Source organism: Geotrypetes seraphini, chromosome 15 (genome assembly GCF_902459505.1).
Source record: "Geotrypetes seraphini chromosome 15, aGeoSer1.1, whole genome shotgun sequence".
Classification (NCBI taxonomy): Eukaryota; Metazoa; Chordata; class Amphibia; order Gymnophiona; family Dermophiidae; genus Geotrypetes; species Geotrypetes seraphini.
In genome coordinates, this window is record NC_047098.1 from 30,227,667 (window position 1) to 30,246,625 (window position 18,959).

An 18,959-nucleotide genomic window follows, 5' to 3' on the forward strand; every position below is an offset into this window, starting at 1 on the left:
GCGATTCACTAAACAAAACCCTGCAACACCAACTGGGCTGCCGATCAAAAAAAAGCAACTTCTGAGGACCAGTCGCTGAAGCCCTTTGCAACTGCCCTGCCTTCTGCAGCCCCGAACGTGCCTGCCTGCCTGGCCTGAACACGCCTGCCTTCTAGCCCCGAACCTGAACACCCTGCCTGCCTGCCCCAACTCTCCCACCCTTCCAAGCACTGCAAGCCCATGGTTTTAACTCGCGGGCTTAAACGGGTTAAAACCATGGGCTCCCAAAAGATCCTCGATTGCCTATTTTAAAAAATCTATGCCGGCCCTGAGGTCCAGCACTTTTCAAGTTCCCTGGCTGCGCTCAGTGTAAAAAAATAGAAGAAGGGGGAAAAAAAACCCCAACTCTGACGGCCTGGAGGTCCCGCGCATGCTCAGACCATCTACAGATGGTCTGCGCATGCACGGGGATCACTATAGCACGATCCACGCCTGCAGATGGGAGAGTTCCTCCGATCGCCCTCATCTGCATGTTGGAGTTTGCTGAATTCATCGGACCTGCCCGGATCGGGCAGGTTAGTGAATCCTGGCCTTTCTCTTCTCCTCCAACTTTTTCACACCTCATGCACCTTAACCCCCTGCAGGCGCTCACACAACATTCAGATAAAACTTCTTGCCTGCTTTTCCACACCCTCTTTCTTTCTATCCTCAGCTTCACACACAAATTTTCCCTCTCTCTTATTTCCCTCTCTTCCCCCACACATCACCCCACCTATCCAGAGACACAAAGGAAAACCTGTCTTTTCTCTCTTATTCACAAGAGCACAGAAGTAGCTACATAATAGAATATCTTTTTGTATCTTTCTTCTAAGCATTGCATTTCTGTAATATTAAGCCTGTTTCTATACAATATATTTTTTAAGCAACCACTGTTGGCTATCAGTTTCATTAATTTCACTTCCCACTAGTCCTCTGAGGGCATTGAACCCAGGACCTCTAGTGCACACTCACAATAGACTAGACAAAAACATACACAATTTTAAACGCCAAAAAATTACGCTAAGAGTTGTTTTAAATGGGTAATTGTCTGCTCGGTTGTAACTTTCTGCCTTTGTGCAGTTTCAAATGGTATTTTGGGAACTTTTATGGGCGTACCTCTTTTGGCTTGTAAATGGTTCGGATATCATTGAAGGGTGGTACTTCCAGGAGTTTAAGTTAATTTAACTCTGCTATATCTGCAATGAGGTGGGAATGGGGGTGGTATGAAGCTTGAACTGTTGTTGCTTGTGCCGTCCCTAGTCCTTGGTAGGACAGTGTGTGCGTATATATTTGAGGGAAGCTTGAACTGCTGCCGCCCATTCTTTCTGTCTTCTGTGTGAATGTGTTTAGAGGAGGTACATTTGCACTACTGCTGTCTTTGTTCTGTGAACAATTCAAAGACTTAACCATATGCTTTACTGACAGCCTGAAGAATTGTTTGCATTCATAAACAAAATGTTTTAGAGTGAAAATGTTACCCCCATACTATGGCACTTGTACCAGAACATATATGTAATGTAATGTAATGTAATTTATTTCTTATATACCGCTACATCCGTTAGGTTCTAAGCGGTTTACAGAAAATATACATTAAGATTAGAAATAAGAAAGGTACTTGAAAAATTCCCTTACTGTCCCGAAGGCTCACAATCTAACTAAAGTACCTGGAGGGTAATAGAGAAGTGAAAAGTAGAGTTAGAGGAAAAATAAAAATAAAATAAACATTTTAACAAGACAGCATTGATCTAAATACTTTGGAAGGTAGAAGAGAGGAGAGAAAGGAATAGAAGCAGAAGGGGGAGCCGTTGAACAGTAGAATTCTGGAGAAATTTAAATGATAGAAATAGAACAAAACAAAGACAAAAGGCAAAACAATAGATAAGATTAAAGATAAATCATAAGCTGGAAAGAAAAATAAAATAAAACTTTGTCTTCAATCCACGGTTTCAGCGTCAGTGATGAAGTGGAGCAAGTAAGTTTAGGATATAGATCGTATCTGAGTGAAAAAGCCTGTTTCCTATAACCGGGAGGTCCCAAAATGTTTTCAAAATGAATTATATCTTATTTTCTCACGGACCTCAGTGGTACCGTCTGCATGCCACTAGACTTTTAGAACATGCAGAACAATGGCACCCCTAATCGTCATTGGTCCCTTGTAATTTTTATCATTTTTCATAAACGCGGGGAGCATGAGCTGGTTGATTTGAGGGGGATTTCCTTGATACAGCCCTGCGGGGCGAAATGTAGCCTACGTCGGAGTGCTTTGCTTACCCCCACCCGCGTAGCTAAAGATAAGTACTGATACATTTAAAAATATAAATTATAAATAAACTATTTATGAAAAATGATAAAAATTACAAGGGACCAATGACGATTAGGGGTGCCATTGTTCTGCATGTTCTAAAAGTCTAGTGGCATGCAGACGGTATCACTGAGGTCCGTGAGAAAATAAGATATAATTCATTTTGAAAACGTTTTGGGACCTCCCAGTTGATGTTTTGAATAGATTATATTTGAGGAAGGTCTGAAGAGTTCTTATAGCCACTGTTGATTTCTTGTTTCCTATAACCAACATGTGAGATCTTGATTAGAGAATGACACAGGAACAAATTTGTCCCCACAGGAACTCAATTTCCCCATCCCGACCCCGCGAGTTTTGTTCATGCCCCTGTCCCATTCCTGTAAGTTCAGCCTTAACCACACAAGCCTGGAACACTTAAGATTTTAAAGTGTTTGAGGCTTCTGCAGATGAGGACAGAGCTTAGGCATTGCTGGAATGAGGCATTATGACATCACAATCTGAGCTCTAGAATGTTGCTACTTATGATTTTAAAGGGTTTGAGGCTTGTGCAGATGAGGACAGAGCTTAGGCATTGGTGGAATGAGGCATTATGACATCACAATTAGCTCTAGAATGTTGCTACTTCTGATTTTAAAGTGTTTGAGGCTTGTGCAGATGAGGACGGAGCTTAGGCATTGGTGGAATGAGGCATTATGACATCACAATCTGAGCTCTAGAATGTTTCTACTTCTGATTTTAAAGTGTTTGAGGCTTGTGCAGATGAGGATGGAGCTTCCAGGAATGGGGCAGGGATAGGAAAAGAACTCGAGGAGACAGGATGGGAAAATAAGTTTCTGCGGGGACCAGGAAAAATTCTCTAATCTTGATGCAATGTGCCTGTGCAGTCTCTGATGTTTCTGCCTGTTCCAACATCAGCCTGAGTCTCTCACCAACTACTCGTCTTTTCCAGACAGCCTTATTATGAGTTCATCTACTGTCTCCTCACCCTTCTTTCCCACCTGCCCCTTGCCCCCCTACTGCGAGGAAGGATACTGCAGGAGAAAGCAAAGCTGAATATAGGTTGCTCCAGGGGGAAGTGGGAAAACAGAGGATAGATGTGGGACAGAAGGAGTGTGGCTGATGAGAGACGTGGAAGCCATTTACTGGAACAGAAAAGAAACATTTTGACAAGTGCCATCCTGTGAAAGCGCTTCTAGTGCCTGCTGTTAAACGCTCTGAAGGCAGAGGCAATAAACTATAATGAGGAAGAAGCTGTGAGCATAGATGAAGTCTAGAGAAGAGCGGGCCAAGCACCGTCCTAATACCAGGACATGCTACAGCAGCTCATCTCTTACTGTAGTGGGAAGAGAGGCAGTTTTATAGCTCTGCAAGGGATGCCAAAACCCGCCTGCAATGTGATTAAAATTCTCTTTTGATCAAATCAAACCACAAATCCCAAAGATTTCTCTATAAATAATATGCAGGATCCCAAGAATGATACATTTCAGAAAAATAACTGGAATATTTTGTAAAAAGCCTGAGAGATTGTAATCCCAAGGCCCCTAATCCATCTTTGGAGGACTACACACAGTCCTGCCTACATCATTACATTACATTATATGTGTTACCTACTGTGCCATAACTCACTACAGTCTTTCAGAGAGTGCCATGTAGAGGGGAGAAGATTGGGACCCAGAGCATTTGAGACAGGAGGCTTAGCACACCTTTAAATCTAGTAAAAGATAAGCCTTCAATATTTTTCACAAGGCATCGACAAGCCAATGCAGAAAGCTTGCATTAGTCATGCTCTGGTGACTTAGCGCATGGCTTCCTAACAGAGCATAATGCCCAATTTTTGTTTGACAGTATAGTAATCAAATTATTTGCAAATAGGACTGTGCAAACGTATGCACTAATCATGGTGAACACATCAGACACTTAAGGGCAGCTAGTGCCATGCGTATAGCTGAACAGTAAAATGTACACCTGTGCAGGTGCTGAAATGCTGCTATATGCATGCATTAAAATTTTTGCAGTGCCTGATTAGCATTCCAGTACATGTGCAGATGTATGCCAATAAAGCTGTTTTCTGCTCAATTCTGGGCAAACAAAAAAAGGAAGAACCAACAGGGTCTGCAGTAAAAGGGTCGAAGACAAAACAAGAAAAACTGCAGGCAAAATTTATTGAATTGATTGCGGTTAAAAACAACACCTTAAAAACAAAACCACGGGACCCAACACGGTCCGTGTTTCAGTACACGCCTTCTTCAGGGGTCCCAGGTTGGAAGGGAATCAAATAAAACCACAAAACAAACTAAAACCTGTTTTGAGACGAACGCCAAAGAACAGCTTGAGCATAGGCTTAGATATCAGAAAATTCTGTGCATAACTGTAACATAGTAAATGATGGCAGATGAAGACCTGAACGGTCCATCCAGTCTGCCCATAAGTTATATCCATTAAAAAATACTTGATTAGATTAACTTGTCTCTTCTTTGATGCTTCTGGGCCTTAGACTGTAAAGTCTGGTATTGTCCTAGGTTCCAAATGCTGAAATTGCCGTTCAAGCTCACTCCAGCCTAGCCAACCTTCCTGTTTGCAGGATATCTACCATAAAGTCTGGCCAGTAACATCCTCATGTTCCAAGTTAGTGGAGTTCCCATTGATGCCCTCTCCAGCCCATCCTACACCAAATCATCACATAAGGGACACAGTAGTTGCCCTTAGCACAGAATCATTACCTCCCTGGTTCTGTCTTTTATTTTTATTTTTTTTTCTGTTCATGCTCTTTATGGAGACCATGAAAAAGGTTGGTGTGTCCCATGTGCTTGCAGGAAAAAAAAACCCCAAGTAAATCCTCACAGAGTTTACTGCAGAAGAGCGAGCTAACCCTTCTGGGCCTCCTCAGACTTGGCATTAAAGCCCGGGTATTGTGCTCAGTCTTAATCCAGTTTATCATGAACTGTGTGCCGTGGCAAGATTCTGGGTATGCCGCCAGGGATCTAAGAAAAAATGGCACGAGTCTGTCACTGCTGGTGCCTTGCCTCCTCTCCGCCCCCACACAAACCTCATCTCGTCTTCCCCGATCTCGGGGCCATGTCCAGAGGGCCTCCGAGCATGCGTGGACGTCGACATGATGGCATCACACACACACGTGCACATGCATGCGACATCATTGCGTCAACATCCGTGCATTCTCGGAGGCCCTCTAGATGTGGCTCTGGGCGCAGGGAAGATGAAACAAAGTTTGTGTAGGGGCAGAGTTGTGGGTGGAGCATGGTGGAGCCACATGTCCTCTTATGTCTGCCACAGAAAACCATTTGCTCCATTAGTGTGTTGGAGCTATAAAAAAAAAAAGTTTGCGGGACACTGCTTTGGTCTTTCTGCACACTTCTCTGTATTGGTGTAGAATAGCTAATTACTTCATTTGTTTGTTTGTTTTATTTATTTATCCCCGCCTTTATCCAGGGCGAGTTACACACTTACATATAAAATTAAATATAACAAACAAGTCACTTCAACGACAAACATCTCTACAAACAATAAAAACAGTCCAGACCAGTGCTCCCTCTAAGCGGGCGGGTGGTGTGAGCAAAATTTTTTCCCCGTGCGCTAAAAATATCGGGCGCCAGCGCCAACTCGCCCGATTCTCCTCTCGCCGCGGCCTGCCATCTCCGTACGCCGTGCGCTGTGACGTGACATTGTGCGCTGCGAGGCAATATTTTGTGCGCCTGCGCACGCCAGCGCAGCTTAGAGGGAACACTGGCCAGACAGTAAAATGCATCAGTGACCAGCACCCTGCAAACAACAATCTCCACTCTTCCTCATTTAAACAATCTCAAACCCTGTATTTTATCTGACAGAACAAGTGCCTTTTGAGTAATTTCTTGAAATTGTTGTTGACGAATATACCGTATTTTTGCGGATATAACGCGCGCGTTATACGCGATTTTACCTACCGCGCATACCCCTCGCGCGTTATATGCCTGAGCGCGGTATAGAAAAGTTTTTAAACATAGTTCCCACCCCGCCCGACGCCCGATTCACCCCCCCAGCAGGACCGCTCGCACCCCCACCCCGAACGACCGCTCGCACGCGCTCCCACCCGCACCCGCATCCACGATCGGAGCAAGAGGGAGCCCAAGCCCTCTTGCCCGGCCGACTCCCCGACGTCCGATACATCCCCCCCCCCCCGAAGGACCGCCGACTTCCCGACAATATCGGGCCAGGAGGGAGCCCAAACCCTCCTGGCCACGGCGACCCCCTACCCCCACCCCGCACTACATTACGGGCAGGAGGGATCCCAGGCCCTCCTGCCCTCGACGCAAACCCCCTCCCCCCAACGACCGCCCCCCCAAGAACCTCCGCCCGTCCCCCAGCCGACCCGCGACCCCCCTGGCCGACCCCCATGACACCCCCACCCGCCTTCCCCGTACCTTTGTGTAGTTGGGCCAGAAGGGAGCCCAAACCCTCCTGGCCACGGCGACCCCCTAACCCCACCCCGCACTACATTACGGGCAGGAGGGATCCCAGGCCCTCCTGCCCTCGACGCAAACCCACCTCCCCCCCCCAACGACCGCCCCCCCCAAGAACCTCCGCCCGTCCCCCAGCCGACCCGCGACCCCCCTGGCCGACCCCCACGACCCCCCCACCCCCCTTCCCCGTACCTTTGGAAGTTGGCCGGACAGACGGGAGCCAAATCCGCCTGTCCGGCAGGCAGCCAACGAAGGAATGAGGCCGGATTGGCCCATCCGTCCTAAAGCTCCGCCTACTGGTGGGGCCTAAGGCGCGTGGGCCAATCAGAATAGGCCCTGGAGCCTTAGGTCCCACCTGGGGGCGCGGCCTGAGACACATGGTCGGGTTTGGCCCATGTGCCTCAGGCCGCGCCCCCAGGTGGGACCTAAGGCTCCAGGGCCTATTCTGATTGGCCCACGCGCCTTAGGCCCCACCAGTAGGCGGAGCTTTAGGATGGATGGGCCAATCCGGCCTCATTCCTTCGTTGGCTGCCTGCCGGACAGGCGGGTTTGGCTCCCGTCTGTCCGGCCAACTTCCAAAGGTACGGGGAAGGGGGGTGGGGGGGTCGTGGGGGTCGGCCAGGGGGGTCGCGGGTCGGCTGGGGGACGGGCGGAGGTTCTTGGGGGGGGGGGTCGTTGGGGGGGGGGGTGGGTTTGCGTCGAGGGCAGGAGGGCCTGGGATCCCTCCTGCCCGTAATGTAGTGCGGGGTGGGGTTAGGGGGTCGCCGTGGCCAGGAGGGTTTGGGCTCCCTTCTGGCCCAACTACACAAAGGTACGGGGAAGGCGGGTGGGGGTGTCGTGGGGGTCGGCCAGGGGGGTCGCGGGTCGGCTGGGGGACGGGCGGAGGTTCTTGGGGGGGGCGGTCGTTGGGGGGAGGGGGTTTGCGTCGAGGGCAGGAGGGCCTGGGATCCCTCCTGCCCGTAATGTAGTGCGGGGTGGGGTTAGGGGGTCGCCGTGGCCAGGAGGGTTTGGGCTCCCTCCTGGCCCGATATTATTGGGGAGTCGGCGGTCCTTCAGGGTGAGGGTGCGAGTGGTGCTGCCGGGGGGGGGATGTATCGGACGTCGGGGGGGGGCATCAGGCTTTCAGGATGGGGACAGACCTTCAAGGGGGGACAGGACTTCAAGGGGGGACAGTGCACGGAAGTCAGGGGGGGTGAACGGAGAGTCGGGACAGCGCACGGAAAGTCAGGGCGGGCGAAAGGAGCGTCGGGCATCATGCGCGTTATATGCCTGAGCGCGGTATAGAAAAGTTTTGGTACATATCATCGTGATTTCTGCGCGCTATACCCCTGTGCGCGTTTTACACAGGTGCGCGTTATATCCGCGAAAATACGGTACTCAGGGAGATTATTCCATTCCCTGGACCCAATACAATGGAAAATACTATCCCTGGATGATGTGCACTAATGTCTAAGGCAAGACTTTGCACAGGTTTATCTTATGCACAAAACTCCTTTCCGCATTATGCGTTTACAAAATTCTGCGCTAAAGTTGTGCTGACTGTAGGGGTGTTTCCTTATTCACACCTGAAGGTTAGGCCTCTCTGACATCATCAAGCCTGAACCATTGTTTGCAAGAAATCATTCCAGCCTAAAACTTGCAAGAAGAGAAAGAAGAATACATCTTTGCTGTTTCTGCCTGATGCATTCTGGGTATGTACCAGAAGTGTATTCTAGTCAAGGACATCCAGCTATGCCTACATGCTCAGCCTTTGTGAATCTTGGGGGAGGCATGGCTCTTATGCTGTTCTTATCTAACGAAGGCGCTTCTGTTTCACAGCCTATACGAGACTCTATACAGAAAGGCTATTCATCTAAGTCCTGTTTCTGGATTGGTCCGAAGAGGTCATCTGATGAATCAAGTGGAATGTGCCTAATTATTAGTTAGTCTGTGCTAGGATGTGAGGGAACTTGCATCTTATCATAGGTGTTCTCTGCACATCTTCTATAATAATTAGGACCTGAAAAGTTACCTCTTGTGACAGCCTGAGAGAGAGAAACCGGACTTTTATACATCTGGATCCATCACATAAAGGAAACCTTTGCTGCCAACCTAATTTATAGTTGTTCCAGTGACTAACGGACTCTTGTTCCTGTACCAAGAGAATTCTTATCTTCAGTACTGAGTAGAAGACGTCTTCCCTTTCACCTGATTCTGTGCTACGGCCTAATCGGATAGTGAGATAAGGAACTTATCTATCTTATCAGCTGGGTTAAGATAAAATAATTCTATTGTGGTTCGGGATAAGGAGATGTAAAGTTACTCGGGGTGATAAGCTATATTTTTAGTTGCTGCTAATCAGGAATTATTATTATTACAAAAAATTGTTTAGAGTATAAGAATTAGTTTTACTCATTTATCTAGCAAGTGTGGTGTGATAATTATGTACTGAGTTTCATATATGTATTTGGATATTTTGTGAACAATAATCATTATTTGCTACTGGCTTATGAATTATATTTTTATATTTCTAATAAAGTATTTCTCATAGCCTGGGTCTCTATGCTTCTTAGTATAAACTGGCAAAATAACGAACCTTGGGTAAGGAGATTATGGTTCCCTTAATCTAAGACAGACACGTAAGTTGTTTATGTAACTGATTAGTCATCCATAAATCTTACTACATGACCCTGTGCAAAATATGAGTGCACTTTAATGCATTAACCCCTTCCCTGAGTTTAGCCCATATCTCAAATGGTAGATTATTTTACAGCCTCCCTTTTTAGAGTTTTCATTACCGTGTGGCTCTCAGTCTAAGCCACCAAGTCCAAAGAGTGCCTGACTAACGTGAAGAGGACAAATGCATAGATGAGTGAGGTGCATAAGTTGCAGGGGATTCTTCGGTATTCTGCCCCCATACCGCAATAATTGTGGTGAAGGGAAATTTAACACCTGTTAGCTCAGCCGGGGAAATTTGTGTAGATTTGAAGTGAAGCTTCTATGACAGTTTGGATAAAAGAAACGAGAAGACCTTATGCGACAGTGTGGCTGATGGCATTGCCTCCTTGTATGCATCAGCCTTCTGAATGTAATCAATCACTACAGATCTTCATTTTCATCTGCCTGTATCTGCTTCTTCCCAGCTGTGAACACTATTTACTTCACGTTCCTTTTCAAACTGTTTTTTTTTTTTTAATGCAATTTTTACATAAGAATTGTCACTGTTGGGTCAGACCAGTGGTCCATCGTGCCTGGCAGTCTGCTCCTGCCGCGGCCCTTAGGTCAAAGACCAGTGCCCTAACTGAGACTAGCCTTACCTGCGTACATTCTGTTTCAGCAGGAACTTGTCTAACTTTGTCTTGAATCCCTGGAGGGTGTTTTCCCCTATAACAGCCTCCGGAAGAGCGTTCCAGGTTTCTACCACTCTCTGGGTGAAGAAGAACTTCCTTACGTTTGTACGGAATCTATCTCCTTTTAACTTTAGAGAGTGCCCTCTCATTCTCCCTACCTTGAAGAGGGTGAACAACCTGTCCTTATCTACTAAGTCTATTCCCTTCATTATCGTGAATGTTTCGATCATGTCCCCTCTCAGTCTCCTCTTTTTAAGGGAGAAGAAGCCCAGTTTCTCTAATCTCTCACTGTACGGCACCTCTGTCATATTTCTCTTCCTTAACTTCCCCCATAGCATCTTTTTTTATGGTGAACTTTTTTCAATGTGGGCTCTTTGTTATTTTACAACACACCCAACAACCCTTTGAATCAAAGGTTTTAGGTTCAGCTGAAAACCCTTTCCTAGATGCTTTGATTCAAAAAGGTGTTGGGTGTGTTGTGATTATTTTGTACCCTTTTTTCCCTGTAGGTTTTTTTTAATGCTCCTGCTATTTTACCCCAGTTATTGGTTAACGAGGTCTTATTGCATAAAATAGCAAGTGTTAATAGTCAAATAAGATGTCTTAATGGGAGCCCACACTGATAACTTCACCCCTTTTGGGAGTCTGAGCTCAGGCATACAGACAATATATCTGTCTATTTAAGTTGTTATAAGTATTTCCACACTGGTTGTGCTGTCTTGCCACTCGAAATTTGGAATGTGATCTTAGTTTAGTTTAGTTTCATTTGAAATTTGATAGACTAGCTAGTCTCAAGTTACATCAAAGCAGTTAGCAATTCATTAAGGGCCTGATTCTGGAAACGGCGCCTGCAAAACGGGTGCCTACTGTCAATCACCAGAGGGTGCCATGTCCAGAATCACGTCTGTTTTCTTATAGAGACGCCTTAAATATAGGCCAGCATTTCACAGGCCTACATTTAAGGTGTCTGACTTGCGCCTACAGATGCCTAAGGCCACTTGCGGCGTAAACCATGTCTATGCTGGCCTTAGGCGTTCGTAGTCTTGCCTAGACATCGCCGTACATGCACGAATAACGCCTACATTGTAGGCATCCTTCACCCCATTGATATATATATATATTTTTTTAAAGAAACATGCATCCCCCGATTGATCTGTTAGACAGAGATAGGATGCTATCTCCTACTGCCGCCTACAATTGGGACGCTGTTTTTAGAATTGGGCCCAAAATGCTTATAAAAGCAAACTTAATGACACACAGGATGAGGAAGGTGTACCACAGATTACACTAAATGAGTTTAATATATAGCAAAAAGATCAAGCTGCCACAGATGTCCCTGTTGCAGGCATATAAGCTCTTTCTAATGTGTCACCTATATAGGGTTATTGTTTTTATGGAATACAGAAATGCATTTAGCACCACATACATTTTAGTTGCTGGGCTGATACTGAAGACATTTTGATAATCTTCCAAACACTTATGAAACTGATTGAATACAGTATGTGGCCTCTTCATCAGAAGTGTAATTAAAAACTGACATTTCTTGTCATCCTGCCAGATCACTCCAGACATAGGTTGCCATCCTGTAAATAGACACAGAGGACCGCAGCTTTCAAGTGATGTCATTACTGTATAGATTAGAACAGTGCTCTTCAACCTTTTTACACCTATAGACCGGCAGAAATAAAATAATTATTTTGTGGTCCGGCATCGGTCCACAGACCGGCGGTTGAAGAACACTGGGCTACGTCGTGGGCCAGACCCTGCCCATCTCTACCCAATCTCCACCCCAGACCCTGCCCTAATTGTAACACTATTTTTCATATATACACAATATAATCTAAACTAAACTAAACCTTAAGTTTGTATACCGCATCATCTCCACAGAAGTGGAGCTCGACACGGTTTACAGGAATTAATATAGAAAGGAACTCCAATGGAAAGAAAAAGGGCTTAGTAAAAAAAGAAAGAAAGAGGGGACTTAGTATAATGGAGAGGGAGGGAGTAGTTACATTTTAGAGAAAAGCTAAGTTTTCAAATGTTTTTGGAAGCGTTGGAGGGAGGTCGAACTCCGAAGAGGGGCAGTAAAGCTGTTCCACAGCTCGGTGATCCTGAAGAGGAGGGATGTCCCAAGTTTTCCTGCATGGGATATGCCTTTTAACAATCTTATTAACAATGCATCGATCGCACCATGGACCAGCAGTTGAAGAACACAGTTTTGGGCCTGATGCACATGCCGGCCCTGTGGACCGGCAGGAAATTTCTGTGGACCGACACCGGTCCATGGACCGGTGGTTGAAGAACACTGGATTAGAAGAATGGTGCATAAAAGGCACTGACAGTATTCTGTACCTCCAGCATATAGTGGATGCGTGCAGAACTAGTACAGCAAGGTGGAAGTCACCCAAAGTCTTCGAGCTGTCTGTGCCTGGTTGAAAATGATCTCTCCTGCTAATTTTGAGATCCTGCCAGGACTTCATGGACCCTTTTTTCTCACCCAGTATAGCAATACTTATGTAATTTGCATTCACAATGGCATATGTGAATTGGCAAAGGCACGTGGAGTGCAGCAGTGATGAGAGGTGATTCTGTTAATTATTTGAGTGGAACACAATCTCCTTTTGACTACATATAGCGGGTGGAAACTGTTAAGACTGACTTACTTAGTTGGCATATCCTGGATACCATGAAATGCGAGCTTCACCTTGAAGCCACCCAACTCATTGTAGACATGTGGGATAGTCTCCACATGGATTTAATGGTGACTTGGGAAACGTCAAGACCAACAAATACAGCTACTAGGAAAAAAATGGAAGTCCAACAGGGAGAGCAGACATACTAACCATTTTATGCTTTTGCAGAAGAGGTATGTCAAAGGGTTAACACTGAATTCATTAGATTCAAGTGTGAAATGGTATGTTGGCCGTGTTAATATATAGAAATACTGTAAAACAAAAAAGGAAATGAGGTAATACCTTTTTTATTGGACTAACTCAATGCATTTTTTGATGAGCTTTCGAATGTAATCCTTCTTCAGATCAGATTCAGGTGGAAATCATAGCCTGGTTTAGGAAGTCACCCATCATTCTTCACTCTTCAGTGAAAACAAGCCACAACCCCCTTTTTCAGCCCCTGGTTCCCTCATGGGATCTGCCTCTTGTTCTTTGCATCCTGGCAGGGGCTCCTTTCAAGCCTCTCTGGTAAGCTTTGATGAAAGTCCTTTCTTTCAAGGTAATGATTGTAGTGGAATTTGATCAGCAAGGTGCACTTCAGAATTGCAGACCTTATTGTATAGGGAACCAAATTTTGTCTTTCACAGCATGGGGGTCTTCTTTTGTCCAGTGACACCCTTCCTGTCTAAGATAGTCTCACCTTTGTATCTCAATCAGTTTCTCTTCTGTCATTCCAGGAAGAGGATTGTTCTCATGGGGGCATTTCCCTCCGTTTGTTGAATTTGTTAGGTACTGCTCCATTATCTTAAGTTGAAAAATTATTTCAGCAAGATGGATTGGCTCTTTGTTTTTCAGTTAGCTGTATAAAGTGGGGGCTGCATCAAAGGCTTCCATTTTTAGGTTTTATCAGAGAGGCTCTTTCATCAGCATATTTGCAAAAAAGGTACCAAGGATACTAAGGCCCTGATTCTCCAAAGTGCCGTCCCGATTTTAGGCAGCTATAGGCGTCCTACAGCTGTCTAATCAGCCAATCGGGATGCACGTTTTTTAAAAAAAAATGCTCCCCAGGCAGGCCTGAAGGCACCTCCGGGAACCTAGGGAGATCCGCAAGAAGCCTAAGCTCGTCTAAGGGCCTTAGGCGAACCTAGGCGGCCCTACGCATCTCCCTAGTAGAGGAGAAGCTTAAAATGTAGGCCAGCAAAATGCTGGTCTACATTGTAAGTAGACGCGGCCGCTATACTTATCGCGGCAAGGGATCTCTCTGCCGCTATAAGTATAGCGGGCCGCGGCCTGTCCGATCGCTGGCAGGAGGGTGCCCAATCCCTCCTGCCCGAAGACGCACCCCCCCCCGACACTACCGACTGCCCCCCCCCCCGACATTACCAATCTCCCCCCCCGACAATATCGATCGCTGGCAGGAGGGTGCCCAATCCCTCCTGCCCGAAGACGCACCCCCCCTGGCGCTAACAACCCCCAAACCTCCACTCCACCAAACCTGTTCTTACGGCCAGATGGGTCTTGCATGTCCAGCCGGCAGGCACGCCTCGTCGAAATGAGGCGGGCCCGCCCCTTCCCGGCCCATCCCGCCGAAGCCTAAGGCCTGATTGGCCCAGGCTCTAGAAGCCTGGACCAATCAGGCCTTAGGCATAGCGGGTCCGCCCATCCCCACTAAGTCTAAGGTCTGATTGGCCAATCTTGAATGCTGTTGTACCCAAGGTAGTAGTGTGAAAGGAGATACCCTTGGTAGGACAGAATAGCTGGGCAGCAGGACAGGCCAAGCGGTCTTTCTGTTGTCATTTACTCTATTACTAAATGAGCCATAGTCTGAAAAATGAAGCTGCAGAACCTGCTGCACAAAACTGGAAGTTTGATTATAGAAATTTCTGACAAGGCAAGAGAACAAATTGGTGCTTATTAGAAAGCCATTTTGATATTGCTCATGGTGCTTCTTAACCCTCAGCCCTCCCTTCTTAACCTATCTCTTCTCACATGTTAATTTGTGTTAAAGTATGACACTCATGCTTGTTTCCACACCTAGTGGGTAATTTTATAACCAACATCAGCACAGAGTACAAGAGTTTTATTTCATCAGCTGGGTACTTCCAAAATTGCCATGGGTATCTTAAGTATAAATTTAGGCATTGGGAACACACAGCACTTAATGCTTTTATTTTATACACGTCAATTTCTTTCAGCGCATGTACATAAGAACATAAGCATGGCCTCTGCCAGGTCAGACCAGGGGTCCATCGTGCCCGGCAGTCCGCTCCCGCGGCGGCCCTCCAGGTCCATGACCTGAAAGTGTTCCCTACCTAACCTAAAATGTCCATACCCTGTTCGCTCAATGTCCTGTAAGGTAAACCTCTATCTGTACCCTGTTATCCCCTTCGCTTCCAGGAAGTCATCCAGTCCCTTTTTGAACCCCAGAATTGTACTCTGTCTTATCACCTCTCCGGGAAGCGCGTTCCAGGTGTACAAGGATGTTACTACTACAGGAAGGCTGCCTTTTTAAAACAGAAGTATGCCTTTTTGCCTAAGCACCCTGTTACAAAATTAGCTTCTACTTATAACAGGCTACCTAACTTGTACAGACATGGGAGAAGCCAAAGCTTGCCCTGGGATCGGTAGCATCAAATATTGCTACTATTTGGGTTTCTGCCAGGTACTTGTGATCTGGATTGACCATTGTGGAAACAGGGTACTGGGCCTGATGGACCATTGGTCTGACCCAGTATGGCTGTTCTTATATAAGTTATAGAAAAAAAGCCGAATAGAGGCAGACCAAATTCCAGCACAAAGGCTTTAGTTAAAAAAGGCCCATTTTCAGCGCAGATGAACTGCAGAAACAAGAACAAGCTGCATCCAAAATGGAGAGTCTATTTAGCACACAAAGTGAAGAGTATTAAACAGGCAGCAGGTCAGCAGAGAAACAGCATCAATGCTAAATAAACTCACTCTTTGGATGCAGCTTGTTTCTGTGGGTCATTTGTATGAATAGTGTATACTTGTTTACAGTGATTTGACTCCTGAGGCAAGTGCTTCTGTGCCAAAATGCAGATCTACGTCGGGTCTTTTTTTTTTTTTTTTTTAATAAAGCCCTTCTGCTGGAATGTGTCTAGTTCACCTCTACTCTTCTTTTTTCTGCATAAACTGTAAGTTACACCAATTTTCAAAGGGAAAGTATGCACATATTTTCCCTTTTTTGAAAATGGACATAATATATGTGTGAAATACATACCTAAGTTGGCTGGTCTTCTATAATTACTCTTTAATGTTACACTTTTGTTTACTGCAAAGGAACATATATTTTTAGCAACTGTATTTATTATAATAAAGACAGACAACATGAAGATGGAAAGAAGTTGATGAAACTGAAAGATTCTTGCTCGTTTCAGGTATGACCCATATAGCAAAATTCTCTCCAAGCAAGCTTACAATCATGAAGCCATGAACCAAACACGGAGAGCTGCCATCAATAAAGCAGCAAATGCTCAGACTTGGGGACTCATCTTGGGTACCCTAGGACGGCAAGGGTCACCTAAAATTCTGCAGGTAAGCCTCAACATTTCCAACTGGCCAATTACAAAATAGGGTGTCTGCAATGCTTGTTTTCCTTTAGGTTGTCTCATGTCTTAAAAGGAACCTTAATGCTGGCTTCCAAAGGCAATGTCATACAGTCTGCACCGTGAGAGTGTGGTGGTGATGTGGGGGCTTCTATCCTAGTGATAGCACCTTGTAGTGTGTGTTGTAAGGGAGCAGTAATTGGACTTTCAGATAAGATCAAACAAATGCTTCGAGCCATGAGCTGAGGATGGCCCCTTCTTGGGCCTTATTAAGTGAGATTGAGTACAATATAAGAACATAAAAATGAACACAGATTGGACCAGTGGTCAGTAGTCTCAGAGTTATTAGTATGCCCAACAAATCTAAACCAGAGATCATCTGCATTCTAGTGAGTGTAGCAACTAGGCCCAGGCTATATATAGGGGTGTTAATATCCTTCCAGCCCAGCCCACATCATTGGGGGGTGTGAAACTATTTGAGCACTGGCCAAAACTGGAGGATTAAATCTCCCTTTTACGTAAAATGTTCTGGAGAGATATTAATCCCCTATACTGGTACTCTTTGAGTCTGAGTGGGAGGAGAGGGAGAGATGATAGATCTCTGCAGCTGTGTTGATATTTTGCATTAGGAAAATAGACAAAAGCTGATTTCTTGGGCTGTGTATTAGGAGGTGACAGTACTCTCATTTCTTTGGTTTTGGAGATGAATGTAAAATACTTTATCAAAGCCTGAGGACCTCTTAGTACTTTTGGGTCTGCATAATCAACAGATAATGCCTCAAGTGCATTTTAATCAGACCCTGTCCTGACCTTCCCAATTATGACATGATTCCACCTTGCCTGCCTGTCAACTTTCAGTTATTCCTCCCAGTCAGGGCAGGATTAACCCTTTGTTGGGCCCTAGGCAAGTAGGTATGTTGGACCCCTCATTGTAATTGCGCAATTCTGACTACAGAGGAAAACTGGCAGAGGAGGAAACAGCAGGTAAGAAGCCCTGCTCAATGGTTCCTGCTGCTGACTAGAAGGCAGTAAACAGGGAATGAGACAGTATGCAGAGCCAACATTGGCTCTGTGCCCTCCACTCCCATCTGATTCTCTTCTGGTAGCAGCTAATGTACCAGGGCAAAAATCTGCCTTGACTTATCCATTTGAGAGGGCCCCTCCTAAATAGTTGGGTCTTAGGCCCATGTTTAGTTTGCCTAAGCTTTAATCCTGCCCTTCTCCTAGTCATCCTGTGTCACTCCCTTTTCTCCTTATGAATATACACATTTGTACAATAGCAGACTTATTTTGCATTCTCTGTGCCTGACAGCACCTCCTGTTGATATAGACAGGGCTGCAGTAATGGAACGTTTTTTCTAGTTTGACCTTGAGGAGCTTCAGGATTACCAAAGGACTAGAGGAGGGAACTGAGGCTCAACTAATTAAAAAGATGCACCGTCTAAGAAACTTATCTCAGGCCATTTCTGAAATTAAGAAAATAGCCAATTATTCTTCTAATGTCACTGACAATGTTTCTGTAATAAAATAATAGATATTTTTGTAATCTGTTTTTCTCTCGCTGCTATAGGAATGCTTGCCCTAAGGGTCAGTTCTTCTCAGGCCATTCATTAGACCTGCCAGCCATGCTCTATAAAATTAATCACTGCCGAAGTTGCATACTCTTCTCCACCGCACACACAGCGCAGGGAGAAAAACCTTCCATGAAAATGGTTCATTTTTTAAAATTCCATTAGCCTTTCTCTGGAGTGACTTTTTAATGATGTGGCTTCTGCTCATTGATCAAGGACTGCTTGTCCCTCTCTGTGCCATGCAAACAGACAGCAGGACACTTACTTGAATCTTAACTTTTATTCAGCATAGAGCAGGAGGAGATCTGTTTCTGCAAGGACGGGGACTCATCATTTGGCCTCTTGTTAAACACATGCTACTCAGTAATGAGAGGGACTCATCTTCCAGTCTCTTGCTAAATTACAGGCCAGTTAGTCTTACCTTCCTATTGAGAAAATTAATGGAGTCTCCGCTGATAAAAAGGACATTGAAGTATCTTGGATTCCAGCAGGCTGCAGGATCCAAAGCAGCATGATTTTATCAAAAGAATATCCTGCCAGTCAAAACTAATCAATCTATTTGATTGGGTGATTAGAGAATTAGATAAGAGTCCTACACAGTATGTGGTATATTTGGACTTTGGCAAAGCGTTTGACAGCTCATAAATAAACTGAGCAGCCAGGGTTTGAGCCCCAAGCTGATGAACAGGTTAGGGATAGATGACAGAATATGGTGGTAAATGGCAGTCATTTTGAGGAAAGAAGGGCAATTAGGGGCACATTCTATAAACGGCATCCTGATTGTAGGCAGTGGTGGAGTCTTACCATTGTCTAACCAACCAATCAGGACGCACGTTTTTTGTTGTTTTTTTTTTTTTAAAAAAACCCAAGGCCGTCTGTTGCGGGTGCAGGGAGGCACCTTCCAATGTCTGTTCATACTTTCCTGGAATTTAGTAACACAGTGTGGGTAGGATGAAGTTTAAGAATATGTTAAAAATGTGTCCGACTATTTTGCCTTCCTGTGTTACACTTGTTGTGGTTTGTCTTTTTATGGATGTAGCGAGCTCAAGA

General features: G+C 45.4%; 1 protein-coding gene across 2 annotated transcripts in view; it reads left to right on the forward strand.

Annotated features, from left to right (window-relative positions):
* DPH1 (diphthamide biosynthesis 1) overlaps positions 1-18,959 on the forward strand; it is a 187,314-nt gene that overhangs the window by 146,839 nt on the left and 21,516 nt on the right. For both annotated transcript variants that reach the window (XM_033922691.1, XM_033922690.1), the window contains exon 8: positions 16,171-16,327. In XM_033922691.1, coding sequence (XP_033778582.1) covers positions 16,171-16,327 — 157 coding nt within the window. The remainder of the gene's footprint in view (positions 1-16,170; positions 16,328-18,959) is intronic.